General features: G+C 46.1%; 2 protein-coding genes across 4 annotated transcripts; both read right to left on the reverse strand.

The window, feature by feature from the left end:
* Positions 1-5,091: 5,091 nt before the first annotated feature.
* On the reverse strand, positions 5,092-20,898 carry LOC123352484 (claw keratin-like). 3 transcript variants are annotated; one of them, XM_044992698.1, is made up of 3 exons: positions 20,844-20,898; positions 7,384-7,659; positions 5,092-6,316 (listed from the first exon to the last, which is right to left on the reverse strand). In XM_044992698.1, exon 3 carries the CDS (start codon positions 6,293-6,295, stop codon positions 5,810-5,812), a length of 486 nt encoding a protein of 161 aa, XP_044848633.1. In that variant the 5' UTR covers positions 6,296-6,316; positions 7,384-7,659; positions 20,844-20,898; the 3' UTR covers positions 5,092-5,809. The 3 variants fall into 3 exon arrangements, with proteins under 3 accessions (XP_044848633.1, XP_044848616.1, XP_044848625.1); XM_044992681.1 differs by lacking the exons at positions 7,384-7,659; positions 20,844-20,898 and adding an exon at positions 17,396-17,477; XM_044992690.1 differs by lacking the exon at positions 20,844-20,898 and having other exon boundaries at positions 7,384-8,527.
* Positions 16,159-18,541, reverse strand: LOC123352505 (claw keratin-like). The gene is made up of 2 exons (XM_044992710.1): positions 18,405-18,541; positions 16,159-17,395 (listed from the first exon to the last, which is right to left on the reverse strand). The coding sequence occupies exon 2, from the start codon at positions 17,372-17,374 to the stop codon at positions 16,880-16,882; it is 495 nt and encodes a 164-aa protein (XP_044848645.1). The 5' UTR covers positions 17,375-17,395; positions 18,405-18,541; the 3' UTR covers positions 16,159-16,879.
* Positions 20,899-23,821: the final 2,923 nt, after the last annotated feature.

Consider the following 23,821-nt stretch of genomic DNA (forward strand, 5'->3'; position numbering starts at 1 on the left):
TATACCCCCAATGTGATGCACAACTCAGGAAACCTTGTGCCCATTATCAAGAAATGTTGAGCATGAACAGCTCCAGTTTGCTTCAATGGGAGTTTTGAGTCCTCAGTACTTTAAAAAAATGGGCCTGTAGCCTCTCTTATCAGGCATCTAAAATCAATGGCTCCTTTGGAAAGAGGTTGACTTAGCTACTTCCAAAAGCAAGATCATTGGAGTAGCTGCTGATTTAGCCCAGCCCCTGTTCTGTTAAGTCTTCAGTCTTCCATGAGATGCTCTCACTGGAATTCCATGGATCAGAGTTCCCAGGCCTTCCAAACAAAAGAAAAGAAAAGAAAAGAAAAAAAAAGAACTAAGTAGATATTTTACAGAGGAACCTGGGCGATATTTGGGCATTTTTTCTCAATGAAGCTTGTGATCTGGCAGTGAAAGGCTCATTGCTTAATGGCAAGAAGTTTATTCCTCTGCAGTTTAGGTCTTTAATGCTGCAGCTTTAAATTCATTATTGATCCTGGTGTATCTCAAAGGGGAGGGAGGAGTTGACACATGTCACACACACAGAATGGTGCTTGCAGCACTCTGGAGCAAATGGACCTGAGATGGACTTACTGCATTTCTTCAAGTTTGGCAAGGGTATAAACTCTTGTGCTCCAGGGTATCATCCAATATTGGAGACAGATCTGATTGACAAGGGATAGAATAAAAGTTCCTCTATGGGCAGGTGATCCCAGAACAACTGTGTTCTGCTGGGTTTCTTGCATCTCCCTGTGAAGCATCTGCTACTGACCGCTGTGGGAGAGGGGCCTGATCGTCTGTAGCAATGTTCTTCCATTCCAAGGAGGGGTCCATGGGTACACTCTGATACTGAAGTCTAGAGCTGTATTGCGTTTACACAAACCCATAGCCAGAGGGCTAAATCTTCTGTCCCCACCTGAATATTGTATCATGTCCTTAAAGAGGCAGGATGGTCTGGATAAATTTTTACTTTTGTGTTGTCAAATAAAAAATTACATTACAGGAAAATGTTCATCTTCTGGGAACTGAGAGCTACAAAAATGTTGAAGAAAAATGAAGTGGGAAATGTAATCTTTGTATCTGCAGTTCCTGCAATATCCAATCACGGTACATCCAGGGGATTTTATACAAGACTGGTAATATGGAGTGCAGTGAGTCACAGTTACCTCAAAAGCCAAGAGATTCTTGTGTGGAATGAATGGTCTGGGCATGAATCTCATATCACACAATCTTCATATCACACATGAGATTCCTGACTCCTGCAGATGACATTGGTGTAGTATAATTTGTCTATATGGACAGAATGGACTCAGTTAACTGTGTTGGCAACATCCTTGTGAAATCAACTTTTGGTCATTTCATTTGACCAATGAGTGGACATTGCTGCTGACCAGTTGATAAACACACGAGGGCAAAGAATGAGAAGATTAATTGAACTGAGCTTTATTGGTGCAATGAAGTCCAAAATCTCAGTATAATGCTGAACTATTTCTGCTCCATTGCCCTAGATTTAGTCAGCTCATCTCCAGCATTGCAAAGTTGATGCAAAGGTGGTGTCAAATATAGGCACTAACTTTTCTTTTTGCCAGTGGGTTCTTTTGAACAGGAGCGGGGGGCAATTTTGGGAGTAGGCTATTTTTCAGCATATTTATACATTTCTTTCATATTCTGATTATTGAATATGTGTCCATCATTGGTATCTTTACTATTTTAATAATGATTACATTGTTATGAACTACATAATTACATTATGATGAATTGCAGTATATTAAAATCATTGCAATCACCTATAAGCTTTCTTCACTAACATCTCAATTTAAAGACATTTCGTCTCACTGTAGTTTTCTGGATGAAACTGTCAGCAATCTTATTTACATCTAGTTCCCGGATATGATCTTGATGCACGTTAAGGACAGCTACTTACTCTGAATCTGTCCCATTGATGACTGGAGATAATTTGTAAGTCTTCTGAAGCTGGAGAATGAGCGTTCTGCACTTCAGGATAATACAGGCACGGTGAGAAGGATTCCTATAAATTTACAGTACTCTGGAAGCACTGCAAATGACTCCAAGATCTCTTTTTTGATGAGTAACAGATCATTTTAGAGCCCATCATTTTGTGGGTACAGTTGGGATTATATTTTGCCATGTGCATTACTTTGCATTTAACATTGAATGTCATCTGCCATTTCGTTACCAAGTCACCCAGTTTTGTGACAGTTCTCTGCAGTCAGCTTTGGATTTAACTATTTTGAGTAATTGTGTATCATCGGCAAAGTATGCCACCTCACTATTTATCCTTTTTTCTAGATCATTTATGAATGTATTTGTCCTTGTAAAGCCCCTCAGAGTACAGCACTTTTTACTTCTCTCCATTGCTAAAATGGACCATTTATTCCAACATTTGGTTTCCTATCTTTTTACAGGATTGCCTGGCAATGCTTTCAGAATCATCTAATGATCCTTTATTTAATTTAAGGACAAACCTTTTATTATCGTAAGCATCCTGCCTCTGTTTATAAACAAACTCCCTGCCCCAGTGGCAGAAGCTGAGAGCAGGACAGAATTTATCACAGTCCACACTCAATCTCTATCTAGGGCTAGGGCCTGCGATGTGATCAGACTCATGGTACAAAATACGGTGGTGAGGGGGAACGGGAAGGGAGGCCAGGAACCACTATGGGTCAGGTCCACTTTTTATGTGGGCCCGACTCCCTGCCCCTCCTCTTAACCATGAGACTCTACCCTCGTCTTGGCCAGAAGCAGGAGCAGGGTCAGAGTAAGAACCACACAGGCAGCTGCGAGGAACCTTGGCCCCTCCATGTGCCATGGCTTGGGGGTGTGGGATCCGGGGATACAGGCTGGGGTCTGCTTGCGAGCCTACCAACTCTGGCAGATGGGATTGCCGGGCTCCCCGTCCTGGTTCCAGCTTCGGTTTGGCCATGGGGGCAGTGCCTTGGGGGAAGAGGAGAGGCAGGAGTGGGCCCATGGAGGGGGTGGGGCCTCGTGGTTCTCTCACTATTAGGAAGAATCCATCTCCTTTGGCTTACAGTTAATATTGCATTAAGTATGTGATCTGGTGGCCACATTTCTTTTCCTTATGAAAACCTGGGTCGCTGTCCTGCAAACACTCCAAAGACTCAATGCAAACTTTATGACTGATCTTCTTGAAACTAAAGGGAAAATGTACATTAACAGAAAATCTGTCTCTAAGGGCTTGGCTACACTTGAGAGTTACAGCGCTGGTGGTGGCTTTACAGCGCTGTAACTTACTCCCCGTCCACACTGGCAAGGCACATACAGCGCTGCATCTCCCTGGCTACAGCGCTGGCTGTACTCCACCTCAGCCTGGGGAATAACGACTATAGCGCTGCTCTTGCAGCACTTGGGTGCCAGTGTAAACACTGATTAATCTTACTATGCTGTAACTGACCTCTGGAACCTTCCCATAATGCTTTTAAAGTAAACATAACACTCTTTGTTTTGTTGTGGTGCCTCTCTTTGTTTTGTTGTGGTGCCTCTCTTTGTTTTGTTGTGAACTCCCGGAGCTGCTTATCTAAAAAACAAACACAGCTCCTGTTTGCTCGAGCAGAGGGAGATGAATGTCCACAGCTAGTGTTTGCTTGAGGAGAGAAGCAGCCTGGAGTGGGGGGGGGTCCGTTTTGAAGCAGCTGCTTATCTGGTCTGAAGGATATTTGCATTTAGTGAATGAGAGAGGGGTGGGGAAAGGGGTCAAAACTTTTAAAATGATTGAAGGTTGGTGCTGTGTATCTTCAAATCCTTAGAACTTGCAAGGCAGGGAGCTGACACAGTGTCAGCTCCAAAAATCCACTCTCTCTGTCTCCCCCACACTCTCTGTCACACTCCACCCCACCCCCCTCTTTTGAAAAGCACGTTGCAGCCACTTGAATGCTGGGATAGCTGCCCATAATGCACCACTCCCAACACCGCTGCAAATGCTGCAAATGTGGCCACACTGCAGCGCTGGTAGCTGTCAGTGTGGCCACACTGCAGTGCTTTCCCTACACAGCTGTACGAAGACAACTGTAACTCCCAGCGCTGTACACCTGCAAGTGTAGCCAAACCCTAAGGGCTTGACTACACTGGAGAGTTGCAGCACTGGTGGTGGGTTTACAGTGCTGCAACTTACACACCGTCCACACTTGCAAGGCACATACAGTGCTGCATCTCCCTGGCTGCAGCGCTGGCTGTACTCCTGCTCTGCCTCGGGTATAACTATTGCAGCGCTGGTGATGCAGCGCTGCTCCGCCAGTGTGGCCACCAAAAGTGCTGTAATTGGCCTCCAGCAGAATTTTCCCATAATGCTTTTAACTAAAGAACTCTTTGTTTTGTTATGATGCCTCTCTTTGTTTTGTTGTGAACTCGGGGCTCCTGGAGCTGCTTATCTGAAAAACAAACACAGCTCCTCTTTGCTGTGAATGAGGCAGGCAGGGGGATGAATGTCTACAGCTAGTGTTTGCTTGAGGAGAGAAACAGCACGGCGGGGGGGGGGGGAAGGGATTCCGTCGGAGCAGCTGCTTATCTGGTCTGCAGGCTGTTTGCATTTAAGAGTGAATGAGGGTTCAGGGAAATGGTCAGAATTTGCAAGGCAGGGAGCTGACACAGTGTCGGCTCTAAAAATCCACGCTCTCTCTCTCTCTCTCTCTCTCTCTCTCTCTCCCCCCCAGGCTCCCTGTCACACTCCACCCCACCCCCGTCTTTTGAAAAGCACATTGCAGCCACTTGAATGCTGGGATAGCTGCCCATAATGCACCACTCCCAACACCGCTGCAAATGCTGCAAATGTGGCCACACTGCAGCGCTGGTAGCTGTCAGTATGGCCATACTCCAGCGCTTTCCCTACACAGCTGTACGAAGACAGCTGTAACTCCCAGCGCTGCACATCTGCAAGTGTAGCCAAGCCCTAAGTCTTTGCAGGAAAAGACTCTATTTACTAAGGTTGTATTTACAACTGCAGAAGTGCCCAGTGCTGCCAGCTCCACAGGGAGGAATTTTGTCCAACGCGATTTTAAGCAAGCGGGGAGGAACAAGGAGAACCAGAAGACCGATATTATGATGCAGCAGAGTTTTTAATGCAGATGAAATTGGCAGTACACAGTTACAGGAAGAAATACTACAGAGCAGAAAGAATGTTTTTCCAGTGTTTCAAGAAGAGTTGCGACCAATCACACGCCTCAGTGGGGCTCATTTCAGACACGATGTTCTGTTTGCTTTGTTGCTGCTGCAGAGGTTGAGAAACAAGTCCCCTTTGTAACCATTATAAGTTCTTTGTTTTACCCCAGGTCGGTAGAAAATGAGACAAAGCAAAATCAAAGCAGGGGACTACGCAGCTTCTCCATTAGACATCTGCCCACAGCAAATATCAAAGTGAGGCATTAAAGGTACATACTGATGGAAAGGATAGAACATATAGATCCTAATTCTAAAGGGACTTAAGTGATAATAAACATAAATGATGCCTATCTTAAGGCCCCTGTTTACTTCACACTGAGGGGTCAGTGTAAACAGCCTGCATGTAATTCAGAATGAGTCCACATGTGAAAAAGAGAATCAGCACATAGCTGGGAAAGCATTAGCAGAAAGAGTCACAAAGCGTAACATTAGAAAGGCAGCATGGCTGTCAGCACAAGGTGCTGAGCACCCACAGCTCCCACTGAGTTCAACTGGAGCCATGTTTGCATAACACTTCTGAAAGCCATGCCCAAAAGATCAGGGGTGAATCTGTATCTTGCTGTTCATTTACTGGTTTTCCTGTCATCCACGGATGTTCCTGCTGGGTTTAACATGGTCCACAATATCCACTACGGCCATATCCCCCGTATCCCCATAATCCCCCATAACCATAAAGGCCCGGGTAACCGCAGTATCCCCCATGGCCTAATAATCCCCCATAACCATAAAGGCCCGGGTAACCGTAGTATCCCCCATGGCCCAATAATCGCCCATAACCGTAATGGCCCCCGTGACCACCTAATCTCCCTAAACCATACAATCCTCCGTAATGGCCTCCATAACCGTACAATCCTCCCAAACCAAATGATCCTCCAAAACCGGCTCCGACCACAGGTGCTCCTACGGCTGCTACTTCACTCTGCTGAGGGAAATTGCTGAGAATTGGTCCTGGAATGGTCACAACAACCGGTGAGGGTCTGATCACCACTTCGGAGTCAGGGCACTGCCTAACGCACGGCTCGTTGGCGCTGCCAGTAACTGGACTGGGTCGGGCCACCCCGCATTCTGGATAGTACAGGCTGGAGAAAGTCATCTTTCTGGGATGGAGGTAAACCTGCAACACAAAACAGGGACTACAGTAAAGAGTGTTGGTCGAAGAAAGGCTTAAAAGCTCAGTTACAATTATACTGAGGTCTACATGGGACCCAAGAGATAGAGGAGGATTGGACTTCGTCTCTACATGTGTGACCATGTATTTGTTCCTATTTTCTCTTTCTACGCCTCTTCTCCAATCACAGTAAACTTCCCTCCCAACTGGCCCCTTTGAACCCCTCTCAATGACTTTGTCTGAAAAACAGCGACTGGAATAAGTGTAATTATTTCTATGCTGGACACATGGGATTCTGGGTCCATTTTAAACATTTCTCAAAGAGAATGCGGCTGGAATCATGGTAAATCGCTTCCTTTCCTTTGAGGATTTAACCTCTGCATGCAAATCAGTTCAGTTTGGTATCACAGTGTGACTCTTTGGTTTTTCAAACCTTGGGAGTCACCAATACTTGCTGACACAAGAAACAGAAACTTTTATTTTCTCCAAACAAACCACAACAGACAAACTCCTCAGGTGGGGTAAAAGAGGTTCAGGTCCAGTAACTTCCATGGAGTGACACTAAATTACACCATCTGATGAGAAGCACCTTCAATGGGTATTTCTGAGAAGAACATAGGAATTGCTAGACTGGGTCACACCAGTTGTCAGCTTAATACAGTCTCGTGTCTCCAATAGTGAGGACTAACAGCTACTTCAGAGTAAGGTAGAAGACCACCGAATGGGCCCTTTCTGGACTAACCTGAGAATATTTCTTCCTAATCCAGCTAAGTGAAATATGGTTATGGGACCTTCTAAAGTTACTGAACAGATTAAAATGCCCTAATTCTTTGTCCAGTTATTAGGAAATATGTTTCCTAATTGCGCCATTTGCACTTAAAGTCCCAGTTTTAGCTTCAGATCATGATTCCACCACCTCCTGCAACTGAATAACGACAGAATATACTTTGGAAGAACACCCTGATCACTGATAAAAATCACGGTGAGTACATGCAAGATTCCACCTTAAATGAAAAGAGGCCCTACTGTGACATGTCTGGGGTTAGAAAGAGATTGAGCTGAATTGGACTTACCCAGTTCACCGAGGAGATGAAGTCCAGAGAAGTGTTTAGAAGAGCTCTGAGTTGTGAGCACTTATATACAGTTCCTAGGACTTCCTGGAGGATCTGCAATGCCGTTTTGGGAGGAGGTCCTAATTAGTTATATTGTTTTCCTCAGCGTTGGTGATTATTCGGCTAATCTCAGCCTCAGAGGGTGTGACATGCACGTTGCACTGTTCAGTTGTCTTTCATCTTAAAATTGTTTAGGCCAACTACCGTTCTTGTGTCATTCCACTGACTTCATTGGCGCTGCAATGAGAATGAATGTCAAGGTGACTCTGAGCAGCATCAATAGCACAAGTGGGTATCGTGTAAGGAACCCAGTTTGGTCCTTTCAATTCATGCTAGTAGTGATTCGGGGCATGGGGCAGTTCATTCTAAACATGCTAGGAAGCAGGGAGCCATTTTTATCCATTCTCACCACCTCCATTCCCAACAGGTCAGATCCAATCCCCTTTGAAATAAATGGGAATCATTCCATTTCCTCCAGTATGTTTCCTGTCAGGCCTTTAAGTTTGAAATTCACCCTTTGGCAGGGGGAGAGTACAATGCCTATGAACAATGTTAGTCCCATCTTAAACTTTCAAACTCAGTCTTAGCAGGGACTTAAGTGGAGCATGGGCCTTTGTGATGGTCCTCTGCCCAGGGGTGAATCTTACCCTATAGTGAGTAAAACATTGGACCGTCACTTGGGTCACCAATTCTGTCTCAAAGGGCTACCTAGAGCAGATTTGCTCATGGGTCAAGGGGAGGGATGGCAGAGAGGGAAAGGAAGCAGTGCTCTTTTACAGAAAGATTTTGAGTTAAGTCTTGGAACCTCTACACTACCAGAAACCATCTCTCCATCCTTGAACAGCCAAGGAACTGAGGTCTTGTAAGACAATGCAGCTGAGTGAGCCCAGCAAGAAACCCAGGAGAGAGGAAAATGACACATCTTGGTGAAGGAGGAGATGGCTGTGGGATGAGATTCAACATAAAGTCTGATCAGCCAAAGTGCATTGTAGTAAGATGAGGCCCTGAAACACGAACCCTTATCAGAGGCCCGATATGAGGCCTGAGGCCTGAACTAAAATAATGGTCAAGACTTGGGTAACATAAAGCAAAGTGAAGCTGTGAGCCAGAGGCAGGCCCTGCTCACAGAAGCTGGCAAGAAAAGGGCTGAGGCTGCAAAAAGAGACATACCTAAAGGTACTGGACACCAGATATCAGAACATTTGCATACTTGCACATTCCATACAGATAACAAGGAACAAGCTGACCCATCCTAAAGACAGGGTCAAAAGGGTAATATGGTGGCTCGAGTTGTTTTGTTCGAACCAACATGTACAAGGTGAGAGGTGGCACCTTACCATGTGGGAGGGGGTTGCACCTTAATACGTTAGGAGTGATGTGTAACTTGGTTGTACCTGTGTGTAAGAATGCATCCCTGGGGCGGTGTGTTTTTCTGGCCTAGGGGGAAGTGGAGAGTCCCACCACTGACTGAGCTGGTCCATTCTCAAGGGACACAAATTCGTAGTATGTCCTGTAGAGTCTGCGGGAAACTATTATTGTGCTTCGTTTGACAATAAACCCGGTCGGGTGCCTTCATACCTTATCAGAGTCATTGGGGGTTCTCTCGGGGTCTGCTGTGCCAGTGATCTGTGCAGAGCTGGGGCAGCACACAGAGGGAACATGCACACGCAGCCGACTGTTATCATCGTTGAACTAGAGTAGAGCACCACATCGGTAGCATCTGACGACAGGCATGTTGCAGAAAACATTCCCCCAGAACCAGAATGTTATTTAACATATGAAAAATATCCCCAAGAATGGGTTTCATATCCATGGAAGAGGGCAGAAGTGTCTTGCTTTGATTGTAAGGTCCTCCGTCTCTTTGAAGGTGAAGCAACCATACTGATTTACCTCAAGAGAGCACCTTCATTTTCCAATAAAAAAATCCCTCCAAAAGCGAAAGAGCCCCCAAAACCAGCTCTTACCACACGGGCTCCTCTGGTCCCACTTGGCTCGTCTGAGGGAAATTACAGAGAATTGGTCCTGAGAGGGTCAAAAGAACTGGTGAGAGTCTGATCACCTCTTCAGAGTCAGGGCACTGCCCTCCTACCCCTCACAGATTTAAAAAAATACTAAATTCAAAACTACATTAGAATGAAAATAAAATAACCCCAAATTGTGTGGCTCTAAATCACGACCTGATTAAGGGAATGACACAAGAGACCTTGACCTCCATTTTGTTTAAAGTGACTGTATGACTCAGTACAGAGGCATCTAACTCCAACAACAATTGAAAGAGAAATACAACCCAATACTTCTGACTCCTCCTAGCACAAGCCGAGCTCTAGATTGATCCCTGTTACACTGTGTTACAAGACAAGGTTAGTAACATCTCTGGTTACGAAATGTTTGCATTCTTGGATCTAAACATCAACAGTAAAAAACTAGCTAATGTTGTGATCCACTTTAACTGTGGCTTCCTTATAGCCGTGGTTAATACTGCTCCAAAGGAATTACAAGTCTGTCAATTTTCCAAGAGTGCGGTAGCCTTGTAAATATAAAGCTGGAATTCAAGCTTTAAAAACTTGCTTTAACTCATAGCACCCACGGCAATGAAGTCACCAAGTGCATTCTGTGCACTACTTTTTCTCTCCTTGGAAATACACAATGGCAATGAATTCCTCTAGGTTAGTGAAACGACGCACAGGAGAGGTTATCTCTGTAACATTGCCTTCTTTATATATGAGGATAATAAAGGTCCAAAGGAATTACAAGTGTGTACATTTCAAGGTTGTTCATGTGAGTGTAGAAATAAAAATCTCAATATACAATTCAAGCTGGGACAAATTTTGGTACAAGAGAATTTAATTTATCTCAAGGGTAAATACCCACCACAGAGACAATAACTACAAATAAAGGGAGTTAAGGCGCATTGCAAGACTCTCAATGGTTGATCGTTGTTCACACTTAGATGAGAAGATGTTTCACCCAAAAGTTCCCCTCAAAATCATCAAAACAAAATTTTAAAATTCAACAATGAGCCTCTCTAAGAGTTACTCTCAGGTTAGTGATGTATCGTATCTAGAATCCATGAATGGTAAGTATCCAGTAGGGTTCAGGGGACGGGTTAGTGTTTGGCATGAGCAGACCCAACTACTGGGGTTTATTTCTGACTGCCAGTCGCTCCCTGTCTGACCTTCACCTGAATGTGCCTCCCTTTACCTCCATGGCAAACAGGTATAATTGTAACTTTCAGAGTGGATGGTCTGAGGCTTCCTCTGATCTCAGCATTTCAAAGCACTTCACAAACACTCATCAAGTGTAATACAGCTCAAGAGATGAATTACTAAAGTAGTAAAAACTTTTTCCTGGGATTAGATCTTCCAAAACTGAAGATTAGATTCACTTTAGAAATGTATGTCAAGGTCTCAGGTGTCACTCCCGTGCTCAGTTTGTGATTCCTAGTCTTTCAAATTGGGGTTCTTTGATTTTCGTTCCATGTACCTTTGCAATTCCCTTTTATATATATTTTGACGTTTAAGGGTAGATACTGAACCAGTGTAAAATTCCATCAACTTCAAATTGAAGGAACGCACTTTATCTAGCCCGGCTTAGAGAAACCTTGTTGTGAATGTCTCTCTCTCTGCATACTCGGCACCTCTACCCACTGGTGCTCAGATCCAACATATAGTGAAGCCAATGGGAAACATCAGGTACTGCATCTCCACCCATGAGCAGCCAAGACAACTGGGTCTTGTGAGAGACTTCAGTTAATAAAGCAAAGGAAGAAGCACCACACTGACAGTTAAGGATTCCTTCTTCAACGATCAGAGAGCTGTGGGATGAGACTGGATTAATTGGAAGTCGACCAACCTAGTGCATCCTGCAAGAACCGTCTCTCACACAAAGCTTTTCCGCCAGAATTAGAATAATTTTTAAAGTGGAAAATTAAACCCCACCAGGATTTCTTCTAACCCGAGCAGCATTAAATGCCTTCCTTCAGTTGTAAGGCACAGAATGTCACTGAAGTCAAGGGAATTCTACTGACATCCAGTGTCTCAGTATCTGCCTCATATTCGGAGCCTGGGAATCATCCACTGACTATTGGCATGACATCAGAAACCTTACATGGATTTGTAAAATTCATTTAATCCAGCATTTCCCAAATGAGGCCACCGATGGATATTTTTGCAGCTACGTCAGCCTCAAAAGCATGGGTGGGTATTGTGGGGGTTCAAAGCAGCAGCCCCTTCTGGCAGCGCCCACCTGTTGCTGCTGAGTAGCTGTTACCAAAGGCCGTGAGATGCGCCGCATTGATGTTTGCAGTGGCATCGCCAGCAGGGATCGGGGCCATGCACCATGCAACCTCCTCGGGGGCTCTGGGTAGTGCCTCTGGAGACATGTGGGAGGAGGTGGGGGTTTGTGTTTTATTTTGATTTAAAAACCCGTTTTTGTTTATTCATCAGCAAGTGTCCGCCAGGTTTGTAGACCCCCAATGTGATGCACAACTCAGGAAACCTTGTGGCCTGTTATCAAGAAAAGTTGAGCATGAAGAGCTCCAATTTGCTTCAAAGGGAGATTTGAGTCCTCAGTACTTCAGAAAAATGGGCCTGTAGGCTCTCTGTAGCGGGGTGATTACCCCGCTCCTGCCCGGAGGGGTTAAAAACAGCCCTGCGAGATGGCTGGGGTGGGGGACCAGCAAGCCTGGGCTGATTGGGGAAGCAGCCACAGCTGGGGCCATACCCCCATTAGGGCCCAGCTGGCCTTTATAAGAGGGCAGTGGGCCAGGAGCTAAACAGTCTCTCTCTAGCTTGCTGAGGGGGAAGGGCCTGGCTGCTGGGGAGCTGAACAGAGTACTGAGAATGGAGCAGGGCTGGGGAAGGGCCAGAGGAGCCGGGGAGCTCCAGCCTGGAAAGCCCCAGGCTGCAGGCCTTGCTAAAGGCCCAAAAGGTATTGGGGTTGCAAAGGGGCAGCAAAGGGTAGACAGAGACAGCAGGTCCAACCCCCCCTTGCCTGTGATGAGTGCCTTTTGCACTGCAGTGAGCCCCAGTGAGCGGGGGCTAGATGATGACTGGCAGTAGCGAGGTGGGGATAGGGGGTTGGGGGTTCCCTGAGGAGCGGAGACCCTGAGAGCTGAAGGGGTACTGCCAGAGGGCAGCACCTGGAGGAAAGGGACACTGGAGTCCAGGTCCATAGGCATGGTCTGATACTGAAGACTAGAGCTGTATTGCTTTTATACAAAACACATAGCCAGACAGCTAAATCTTCCCTCCCCGCCTGAGTATTGTATCATTACCCAAAGAGGTAGGATGGTCTGGATGAATTTTAACTTTTGTATTGTAAAATCAAAAATTTCATTAGTGGAAAATGTTCATCTTCTGGGAACTAAGAGCCACAAAAATTTTGACGAAAAATGAAGTGGGAAATGTAATGTAATTTTTTTCTCTGCAATTCTTGCAATATCAAGTCATGGTACATCCAGGGGATTTTATACAAGACTTATAATATGGAGCACAGCGAGTCACAGTTACGTAAAAAAACATGAGATTCTTGTATGGAATGAATGGTCTGGGTGTTGCCGGCTCAAAGGGCCCGAGGAAAAGCAACAGCGGGGGTTCGTTGCCCAGTGTGCGTCACACTAATTAACACACCAGGGTGGAGAAGCAAACCAAGTTTATTTGAGCCCAAATAAGGTGCCAGGGAGAAAAAGCATTCTCAGATCCTGCACACCCGCGCGCAGGCGGGGTCCCAGCATTTATACCCCCCTTGTTTGTGTAAGCCTTTTGTTTGGTTTTCCCCCTCACCCCTCCCTTCCCAACAGCAGCTACTTTAAACATTACATTTCGGCGTGTTAGAAAAGTTCCCATTCGCATATTTATCTATGGCCTTCACAGCACAAACGCATGCAGATTTTCCTCCCCCTCCTCCCCGCCGCTTTTTGCTGTTTCAAACTGTCCTACAGCTGCAAGCTGAGACAGCTGAGAGTTACACATTTTGCTTGCTGTCTGTTAGCATCTTAGGCTGGTTAAAGTTCACAGCATGGAAGACCTTTAGTTACCACTTTGGTTTATTTAGGCCTAGGGACACCAACATGGGGATGAATCTCTTCATATCACACATTAAATTCCTGACTTCTGCACATAACATTGGAGCAGTGGTGAGCTGGAGCCGGGTCCCACAGGTTCCCAAGAACCAGTAGCTAAAATTAGACCTCCGTGGAGAACCGGTTGTTAAAGGGCCAGGGAGTGGGCAAAGAACTCTGGTCCGTGGGCTGGACCATCCTGTTGCTCCCAGGATTCCCAGCTGGGGAGGCTGAGGCTCCCCCGGCCCTTCCCCTGCTTCCCCCCAGCTGCAGCAGGGCCAGCCGCCGGCACCAGCTGGGCAGCTCAGCTTAGCTCCTGAGTTGTCCTGCAGCTTTGAGCTGCCGGCAAGGTAAGAGGGGAGGGGGCTGCAAGCTCTAGGGTTGCTGGGGGGGCAAGTGGGGCACATTGCCCCAGGCCCTGCAGGGGCCCCTGGCCACACGGGTATGTCTCCCCCTGCCCCGGCCCCTCCCCCGCACCCCCCTCTTAAATCAGAACTTTTTATTGGGAACCGGTTGTTAAGATTTTGGGAGCTCATCACTGCATTGGAGTAGTGTAATTTGTCTGTATGGCAGAACGGACTCAGTCAAGTGTGTTGGCAACATCCTTGTGAAATCAACTTTTGGTCATGTCATTTGACCAAGGAGCGGGCATTGCTGCTGACCAGTTGATAAACACATGAGAGCAAAGAATGAGAAGATTAATTTAACTGAACTTTATTGGTGCAATGAACTCCAAAATCTCAGTATAAAGCTGAACTATTTCTGCCCCATTGCCCTAGATTTTGTCAACTCATCTCCAACATTGCAAAGTTGATGCAAAAGTGGTGTCAAATATAGGCACTAACTTTTCTTTTTGCCAGTGGGTTCTTTTGAACAGGTGGTGATAGGGAATTTTGGGGATAGGCTATTTTCAGGGTATTTATAGATTTCTTTCATATTCTAATTATTGAATATGTGTCTATCATTGATATCTTTACTATTTTAATAATGATTACATTGTTATGAACTACATAATTACATTATCATGAATTGCCGTATGTTAAAATCATTGCCATCACCTAGAATCTGTCTTCACTAACATCCCAGTTTAAGACATTACGTCTCACTGTAGCTTTCTGGATGAAACTGTCAGCAATCTTATTTACATCTAGTTCCCTGGTATGGTCTTGATGCACGTTAAGGATAGCTGCATTGCTTAGTTGCATCTGTCCCGTTAATGACGAGATAATTTGTAAGTCTTCTGAAGCTGTTCAGGATGATACAGGCATGGTGAGAAGGATTCCTATAAATGTGCAGTGCTCTGGAAGCATAGTGCTTCCAGTGTACTGCAAATGACTCCAAGATCTCTTTCTTGATGTGTAACAGCTAATTTAGACCTCATCATTTTCTGTGTATAGTTGGGATTATATTTTGCCATGTGTGTTACTTTGCATTTAACATTGAATTTCATCTGCCATTTTGTTGCCAAGTCACCCAGTTTTGTGAGCATCCTCTGTGGTCAACTTTGGACTTAACTATCTTGAGTAATAATGTGTCATCTGAAAATTATGCCACCTCAGTGTTTACCCCTTTTTCTAGATAATTTCTGAATATGTTGAACATTAGCAGGTCCCAGTACAGGCCCCTGGGAGACATCACTATTTACTTCTCTCCACTCTGAAAATGGACCATTTATCACAACCTTTGGCTTTCTTTTAACTGGGTTGCCTGGCAATGCTTTCAGGATCATCCTTAATTTAATTTATTGGCAAGCCTTTTGTTATCTTAATCACCCTGCCTCGATTTATAGACAAACTCTGCCCCAAAGGCAGAAGTTGGGAGCAGGACAGAACTTATCACACTCCACACTCAAGCAGTGTCTAGGGCTAGGGCCTGCAAAGTGAGAAGACCTCTGCTACAAACTCGGGAGGGGCAGGAACCACTTTGGGTTGTGGTCCACTTTTGGCCCGACCTGGTCCCCTGACCCTCCTCTTACCCACAAGACTCCACCCTCAGTCTAGACTGGAAGTGGGAGCTGCTTCCAGTATGGGAAGCTGTGGTGAACCGCGGACCGTCCACCTTCCATATGTAGAGGGCCCAGGAGCCAGGGATATGGGCCGGGCTGCTCTGGAGATCCCTCTTCCCAGGATATGGAGGGGCCCGGGCTCCCCGGCCTGGCTCTAGCATTGGCTTGGCCAGGGAGGCGGGGCCTCGGGTGAAGAGGAGGTGCAGGAATAGGCCCCTAGAGGGGGAGGGGCATTGTGGCCCCCTACCATTAGGAAGAATCCCCTGGTGTAGCGATAACATTGCATTAACTATGTGCTCTGGAGGCCACTTTTCTTTTCCTTACGAAAACCTGGGTTGCTGTCCTGCAAAGATTCTCACTGACTTTTATTGTGAACCATATGATGATTGGCCTTCTTGAAATCAAAGGAAAAACTTATATTCTTAAATTGAAAAACTGTCTAAGTCTTTGCAAGAAAAGATTCTTTGCTAAAACAGGTTATGCAAGGAGGAACCCCACCCTGGTACTCAGGGCCTGCAGACTGCTATCAACCACTCCAAGGGCTGGATTCTCCTGTTACTGCAGGGCTTTGAAAATTACAACTGGAGAAGTGCACGGTGGTGCCAGCTCCACAGTGAGGAATTTCACCCTACGCGATTTTTAAGCAAGTATGAGGAACAAGGAGACCCAGAAGACTGATATTATGATGCAGCAGAGTTTTAATGCAAATTAAATTGGCAATACACAGTTACAGAAAGAAATACTACAGAGCAGAAAGAATGAATTTCCAGTGTTTCAAAAAGGGCTCTGACCAATCGCAGACCTCAATGGGGTGCATTTCAGATGTTCTTTTGGCTGCAGCTGCAGAGATTGACAAACAAGTCCCCATTGTAAGTATTTTAAATTCCTTGTTTTACCCCAGTTGGTGGGAAATGAGACAAAGGAAAATAGAAGCAGAGGACTACGCAGCTTCTTTATTAGACATCTGCCACGCAAAGATCAAAGTGAGGCGTTAAAGGTACATATTGATGGAAAGGACAGAACATGTGGTGCCTAAAAGGGACTTAAAGTGATAATAAATGTAAATTATGCCTATCTTAAGGCCCTTGTTTCCTTCACACTGCAGGGTTAGTGTAAACAGCCTGCGTGTAATTCAGAATGAGTCCACATGTAAATAAAAGAATCCGCATATGGATGGGAAAGCATTTGCAGAAAGAGTCATAAAGTGTAACATTAGAAATGCAGCATGGCTGTCAGCCCAAGGTGCTGAGCACACACAGCTCCCACTGAGTTCAGCTGGAGCCCTGTTTGCCCAGCACTTTTGAAAGCCCTGCGCAAAAGGTAAGGGGTGAATCTGTATCTTGCTGTTCATTTCCTGTTTTTTCCTTCTTCCATGGATGTTCCTGCTGGGTTTAACATGGCCCCCAGTTTCCACCAAGATACCTACGGCCATATCCTCCGTATCCCCATAATCCCCCGTAACCATAAAGGCCTGGGTAACCGCAGTGTCCCCCATAGCCCAATAATCCCCCGTAACCATAAAGACCCGGGTAACCGCAGTGTCCCCCATAGCCCAATAATCCCCCATAACCGTAATGGCCCCCGTAACCACCTAATCTCCCTAAACCATACAATCCTCCGTAATGGCCTCCATAGCCATACAATCCCCCCAAACCGAATGAGCCTCCGAAACCAGCTCTGACCACAGGTGCTCCTACGGCTGCCACTTCACTCTGCTGAGGGAAATTGCTGAGAATTGGTCCGGGGAGGGTCACGACAACTGGTGAGGGTCTGATCACCACTTCGGAGTCAGGGCACTGCCTAACGCACGGCTCGTTGACGCTGCCAGTAACTGGACTGGGTCGGGCCACCCCGCATTCTGGATAGTACAGGCTGGAGAAAGTCATCTTTCTGGGATGGAGGTAAACCTGCAACACACAAAAGGGACTAGAGTAAAGAGAAGGTAGAAGTGCTGGTGGAAGAAAGGCTTCAAAGCTCGGTTACAACTGTAGTGAGGTTTGCATGGGGTCCGAGAGAGAGAGGAGGAGTGGATTTAATCTGCATGTGTGTGGTCATGTATTTGTTCCTATATCCTTTTTCTATACCTCTTGTCCACTCACAGTAAACTTCCCAGCCAACTCGAGCCCCTCTCAATGACTTTGTCTGAAAAACAGTGACTGGAATAAGTTTACTATTTCTTTGATGGACACCTGGCATTCTGGATCTATTTTAGATATTTATCAAAGAGAACATTTCTGGTATCATGGTAATCACATCCTTTCCTTTGAGGATTTAACCTCTGCGTGCAAAGCAGTTGAGTCCAGTGTCAGAGTGTGGCTCTTTGAGTTTCCAAATCTTGGGAGTCACCAAAACTTGCTGATGAAGAAACAGAGACTTTGCTTTTCTCCCAACAAATCACTAAGGACAATCTCCTCAGCTGGGGTAAAATGGGTTCAGGTCCTCTGACCTGCAGCTACACTAAATTACACCATCTGAGGAGAAGCACCTTCAATGGGTATTTCTGCTCAGGTGAACATAGGAATTGCTAGATTGGAGCACACCACTTGAGAACTTTATCCATTCTCTGTCTCCAATAATGAGGACTAACAGCTGCTTCAGAGTAAAATAGAAGACCACCGAATTGGCCCTTTCCGGACTAACCTGGGAAAGTTTCTTCCTAATCCAGCTAAGTGAAAAATGGCTAAGGGACTTTCTAAAGTTTCTGAAAAGATTTAAATGTCCTAATTCTTTATTCAGTTAATAGGAAATATGTTTCCCATGAATCCACCAGCACTTGAAACTGAATAATTACACAGGATAGTTAAGGAAAAACACCCTGATCCCTGATAAAAATCACAGTGAGTACATCTTAAATTGAAAGAAGCCCTACTGTGATATCTGTGTGGTTAGAAAGAAATTGAGTCAAGTTGGACTTACCCGAATCACCGAGGAGATGAAGTCCGGAGAAATGTTTAGAAGAGTGCTGAGTCGTGAGCACTTTTATACAGTTCCTAGGACTGCCTGGAGGATCTGAGATGCTGTTTGTGGGAGAGGTCCTAATTAGTTACCACACAAACTTGATTGCCTTTGTAAGTCCTCCTTGGGATGAATTTCAGCCTCATAGGGCGTGATACGCGTGTTGCACTCTTCAGTTGTCTTTCATCTTAACATTGCGTGAGCCAACTGGTGATTATGGGTGGCATCAGTAGCACATGTGGCTGTCATCAAAGGATTGTCAAAGGACTGCTTAGAGCAGATTTGCTGATAGGTCAAGGGGAGGGGTGGCGGAGAGGGAAAGGAAGCAGTGCTGTTTTGTACAAAGGGTTTGAGTTAAGTCTTGGTACCTGTACTCTGTCAGAAACCACCTCTCCATCCATGAGCAGACAAGAAAGGGAGGTCTTGTAAGACAATGCAGCTGAGTGAGCCCAGCAAGAAGCCCAGCAGAGATGAAAAAGGCGAATTCTTGGTGAAGGATGAGATGGCTGTGGGATGAACCTTTGATAATATGAAAAGATAACGAATGGAAGAACAATTAAACCAGAAGACCAATAGTATGAAGTAGTACATATTTGAATATGACATAAAGGGGAGTAGAAAATTGTCAGAATAAAGAATAAATAAAGAAAGCAGGGTAGGAAGACTAGATTTCCATCGTTTCATGGAGAGCCGTATCCTATTCCCAGCTCCAAAGTGGTATCTTTCTCACAGTTCTCTGAGTTCTTTCTTGCAGCTGTAGAGTTTGGCACTCCAGTCCGTCTGCCACCATTTTGAAGTACTTGTCTCAACTGAAAGAAAGCACAATAAAAGCAGAAGTTCGAAAAGCTTCTCCATTATCCAGCTGCTGTTAGAAAGTTAAAAGGCAGAAAGAAACAGTCCATATTCATGGATAGGAGATCACCTAGCCCAGGGGTCGGCAACCTTCGGGTCGTGGCCCATCAGGGTAATCCGCTGGTGGACCAGGAGACATTTTGTTTACGTTGACCATTGTGTAGTTGAGAATCAGGCCCATTGTGTTGATAACAGAAGAAACCTATAGCTAGGGAAGCAATAGAGGAAACCCATCAAGTTTAACATGGGAAACATGAGGAATGTTTGCAGAGGTGCTGATGAAATGCAGCTCTCTCATTATTTCACACTGAGTTCAGTGTACTCACCACTTTTCCAAGTTTGGCCTATGAGCTCAGATGTGAATCTGTATCATGCCATTCATTTCCTGGTTCTTCCTGTTCCCATGGGTATACCTGCTGTGTTTAACATAGCCGACAGCTTCCATTAACATAACAATGGCCCCAATGCTAGGATGACCAGATGTCCCATTTTTAAAGTGACAGTACTGTTTTTTGGGACTTTTTCTTATATAGGCGCCTATTATCCCCCCGCACCCCCACCCCATCCCGTTTTTTCACAGTTGCTATCTGGTAATCCTACACATCGCCATCCCCCTAAACCTGTAATCCCCCACAACCATACGGACCCCATGACCATAGAGTCCCTCCTAACTGTATGGGCCCCCATAACTGTATAATCTCCCATAACCACAGGAACCCCCGTAACCATATAATCCTCCATAATGTTATGAGCCTCTATCATCACATGTGCCCCCATCACCACCTCCAATGTCAGCTACTCCTGATGATCTCACTCTGCTTTTCTGAGGGAAAGAGCTAAGAATTGCTCCTGGGAAGGTGGTGGTTGGATCAGAACTGTGGAAGCAGGGAACTTGCTTACATCTGGCATGTTATAGCTTATTGTAGCTTCACACATTTGTGAAGCAAGACATCTTTCTGCCATGGTGATAAACCTGAAACACACAGCAGGCAAGACAATAAACTTAAGGTACATTGGAAAGTGGAATAAAAATTTTAATGATTAGCTCCTATTGCAACTGAGGTCATGTAGAGACCTAAAGAGAGAAAAGCAAAGAGAGAGAGATGCAGAGAGAGCCAAAGACAAAGAAAGAAAGAAAGAAAGAAAGAAAGAAAGAAAGAAAGAAAGAAAGAAAGAAAGAAGGACCTAACCAGCTCTTTTGAATCCTTGTTACTGTCTTTGTCCTAAAAATATCCTGTCTCTAAGAGATATAAATATATAAAATTTCTATCATTAATGCTTGGAATATCCAGTCCTTTAAAAAAATATTGCAAAGAACATGGCTGGAATAGCATTAATAATGCTAGATTCCTTGTTAGGATGTAACCTATATGTTAGTAGGGACGCTGCGGGTTGGACACTTGCTCTGGCGATTCCCACACGCCCTCAGGCTCCAGGTGGCAGGACCCTTCTTCAGGGTTCTGATCCCCCTCGGTCTGGCCTGCAGGACCTCTTGGCTGGTGGCGTCACCCTGTGCTGGACTCTCTGCCCAGGGTCCCCCTCACTCACCCCAGCTGGTCACTGCACCCGGCTCCGGACGGCTCCAGTCCCAGCCCCAGCCCCAGCCCCAGCTCTACTCTGCCCCAGCATGGCTACAGCTCGGCCTCCAGCTCAGCTCTGCTCTCTGGGCTGCTCCTCTGGCCCGTCAGGCTGCTGCGGCTCTGCTCAGCTCAGCTCTCTGGGCTGCTGCTCTCGCCTTAGCTGGGCCCTGCGCTGGCTCAGGCAGCTCCAGCTCACACGGAGGACGGGACCCTGGGTTCCTGACTCCCTCATTGGCCTGCCTGCCCTGTCAATCAGGCTGACCTGCAGCATTAGGCTCTCCCCATTGCCCCGGGGGACTGCCAGTCTCAGGATCCTGATTTCTGATTGGCCCTTCTCCTTTCTTTTGGTACTGGGAGAGGGCCATGAACCCCCCCACACACTAAGTTTAAGTAAGGGGCCAACAGTCCCCTGACATCTACTGACAAATGAGTTCAGTCCAGCATGACAAAGCGGAGCTTTGGTTTGTAAGCCTTAGTGAGTCAACAACATTTCCTGATGAATAAATAAAAGTAGTTTTATAAATCAAAACAAAACACAAACCCCCATCTCCTCCCGCGGTGTAAATCTGCTCTGTTCCCCTGGCTTCAGTGCAGCTACACTAAATTAGACCAGACGAGGATCTGCATCTAGAATGACATCTGCACATGTGAACTTAGCAGTTGCCAGGCTGGAAGAGACGAGTGGCCCATCTAATGCAGTATCCTGTCTCAATGAGTGTCACTCACCAGCCGCAACAGAAGTAAGCAGAAGAACAGTGAATTAGTTCTTTATGGAGGAAACTTAGAGAGTTTCATCATAAACCCTAAATCAAAAATTGGGGGTGAGATTTTTCAGAGATCCCTAAGGGATTTGAATGCCCAAGTTCCTACTAAAATCAATAGGATGTAGTATCCCAAATACATATCTTGCTCTGAAAATCCAGGTCTTCACTTCTAGACCATGAAGAAACCAACACCTGCAACTTGATAACAGAAAAATAACTGAAAAAACCCTTCCCACTGTTCAGAATCACAGAGTGTCTGTGCAAGATTCAGTCCTAAATTAAAAGGATCCCTAGCACGTCATCTGAATGGTTATGGAGGGAGCCACTTGAATAGGACTTCTCTAGTTCACAGAGGAGAATAAATTAAATGGATTTGAAGAGCCCTGTGTCACTAGTATATTTAGACAGTTTTCTTACACCACCGGAGAATTTGAGAGGCCCTTTGTTCCTGAAGGCCTAATTAGTTAAAAATCAAACTTTGAGTAACTGCATCAACTGGTGTAATTTTTTTCCTGTGTGTTTTTGATGATTAGTTTCTTCCTAACTCCACATGGGGTGAGGGGCACATTACCCCCTGCCAGGGGTGGTTCCAGGCCCCAGCACGCCAAGCGCATGCTTGGGGCGGCATGCCGCGGGGGGCACTCTGCTGGTCGCTGGGAGGGCGGAAGGCAGGCAGCCTTCGGCAACATGCCTGTGGAGGGTCCGCTGGTCCCGCAGCTCCAGTGGACCTCCCGCAGGCATGCCTGCGGAGGGTCCACTGGTCCCGTGGCTTAGGTGGAGCCGCAGGACCAGCGGACCGTCCGCAGCATGCCTGCGGGAGGTCCACTGGAGCCGTGGGACCAGCGACCGGCAGAGCGCCCCCTGTGGCATGCTGCCGTCCTTGGGGAGGCGAAATGTGTAGTGCCGCCCCTGCCCCCTGCAGTTCTCTTTCCTCTGAAAACGTTATGGGCCAGCTACATTCCTGGGATCATTCTACTGACTTCACTGATGCTGCAGTGGGATATTCGGAAGCCTTGAATGGGAACTGTCCAATGCAGTTCAGGAGCAGTGGTGAGCATGGGGGTGAGTAATCACCGTGACTGGTTTTATTGCTGACTCTGACAGTTGCTCCCTGTGTAACCTTCACCTCAATGTGCTTGTTCACCTCCACATAAACCAGATCTCATAGTGATATTATGCTCGATGATCAGAGGTGTCCTCAAATCAAAGGACTTCAAAGCACTGCGGGCTCATTAAAGCTCTGTGTGTGCACAGGGTTCTATTATTTTAATAGAAGATTTTTTTGGTGGGATTAGATGCCACCAAATTATGGATTAGGATTCAAGGGTTTTCACAATAAATTTTTGGGGGGCCTCTAACAAACACATCTTTCTGTTCCTGCCTCCCAGAGCCCTTCACCGGTAGGTTGGGAACTGACTAGCTGCCTGCGGAGTCCCAGGTTCCCCATGTCCCATCCAGTGGGAGCAGGCGAGCGGCCTGGCAACCAAATGTCGCAGCTGCCTTCATTGTCAGGAGCTGCCTAACGTGCCGCATACAGGGGCCCCTCATGTCTCCAGAGGCACTGCCCAGAGCCCCCGAGGAGGTTGCACGGTGCATGGCGCCGACCTCTTCTGGCAATGTCACTGCAAACACCAATGCGGCGCATCTTGCTGCCTTTGGTAACAGCTACTCAGCAGCAACAGGTGGGTAGTGCCAGAAGGGGTTACTGCTTTGTACCCCCACAATCCCACCCATGCTTTGGAGGCTGACATAGCTGCAAAAAAATGCACTGGTGGCCTCATTTGAGAAAAGCTGGATTAAATGAAGGTTACAAATCCGTGTTAAGGTTTCTGACGTTATGTCAATAGTCAGTGGAAGATTCGTAGCTTCTGAATTTAGGGCTCTTTGATTTTCATTCAAAAAAGCTTTGCCTTTCCCTTTCTTTAGCAAAGATTCCTTTACAAAGCTCAAGAGGCAGATACTGAGCCACTGGACAGTACAGCTCCATAGACTTCAGTGATGTTCTGAGGGAAGGCATTTAATGCTGCTTGGGTTAGAAGAAATCCTGGTGTGGGTGTATTTTCCACTTCAAAAATTGTTCTAATTCTGGCTGCAAAGCTTTGTGTGGGAGATGAGTCTTGCAGAATGGCCTAGGTTGGTCAGATTAGTAATTAACCCCATCTCATCCCACATCAATCTGACT

This window comes from Mauremys mutica, chromosome 1 (genome assembly GCF_020497125.1).
Source record: "Mauremys mutica isolate MM-2020 ecotype Southern chromosome 1, ASM2049712v1, whole genome shotgun sequence".
Classification (NCBI taxonomy): domain Eukaryota; kingdom Metazoa; phylum Chordata; order Testudines; family Geoemydidae; genus Mauremys; species Mauremys mutica.

Excerpts from the sequence above, each read along its gene's own strand:
- LOC123352484 (XM_044992698.1), bottom strand. The coding sequence starts at position 6,295 with ATGACTTTCTCCAGCCTGTACTATCCAGAATGCGGGGTGGCCCGACCC.
- LOC123352505 (XM_044992710.1), bottom strand. The coding sequence starts at position 17,374 with ATGACTTTCTCCAGCCTGTACTATCCAGAATGCGGGGTGGCCCGACCC.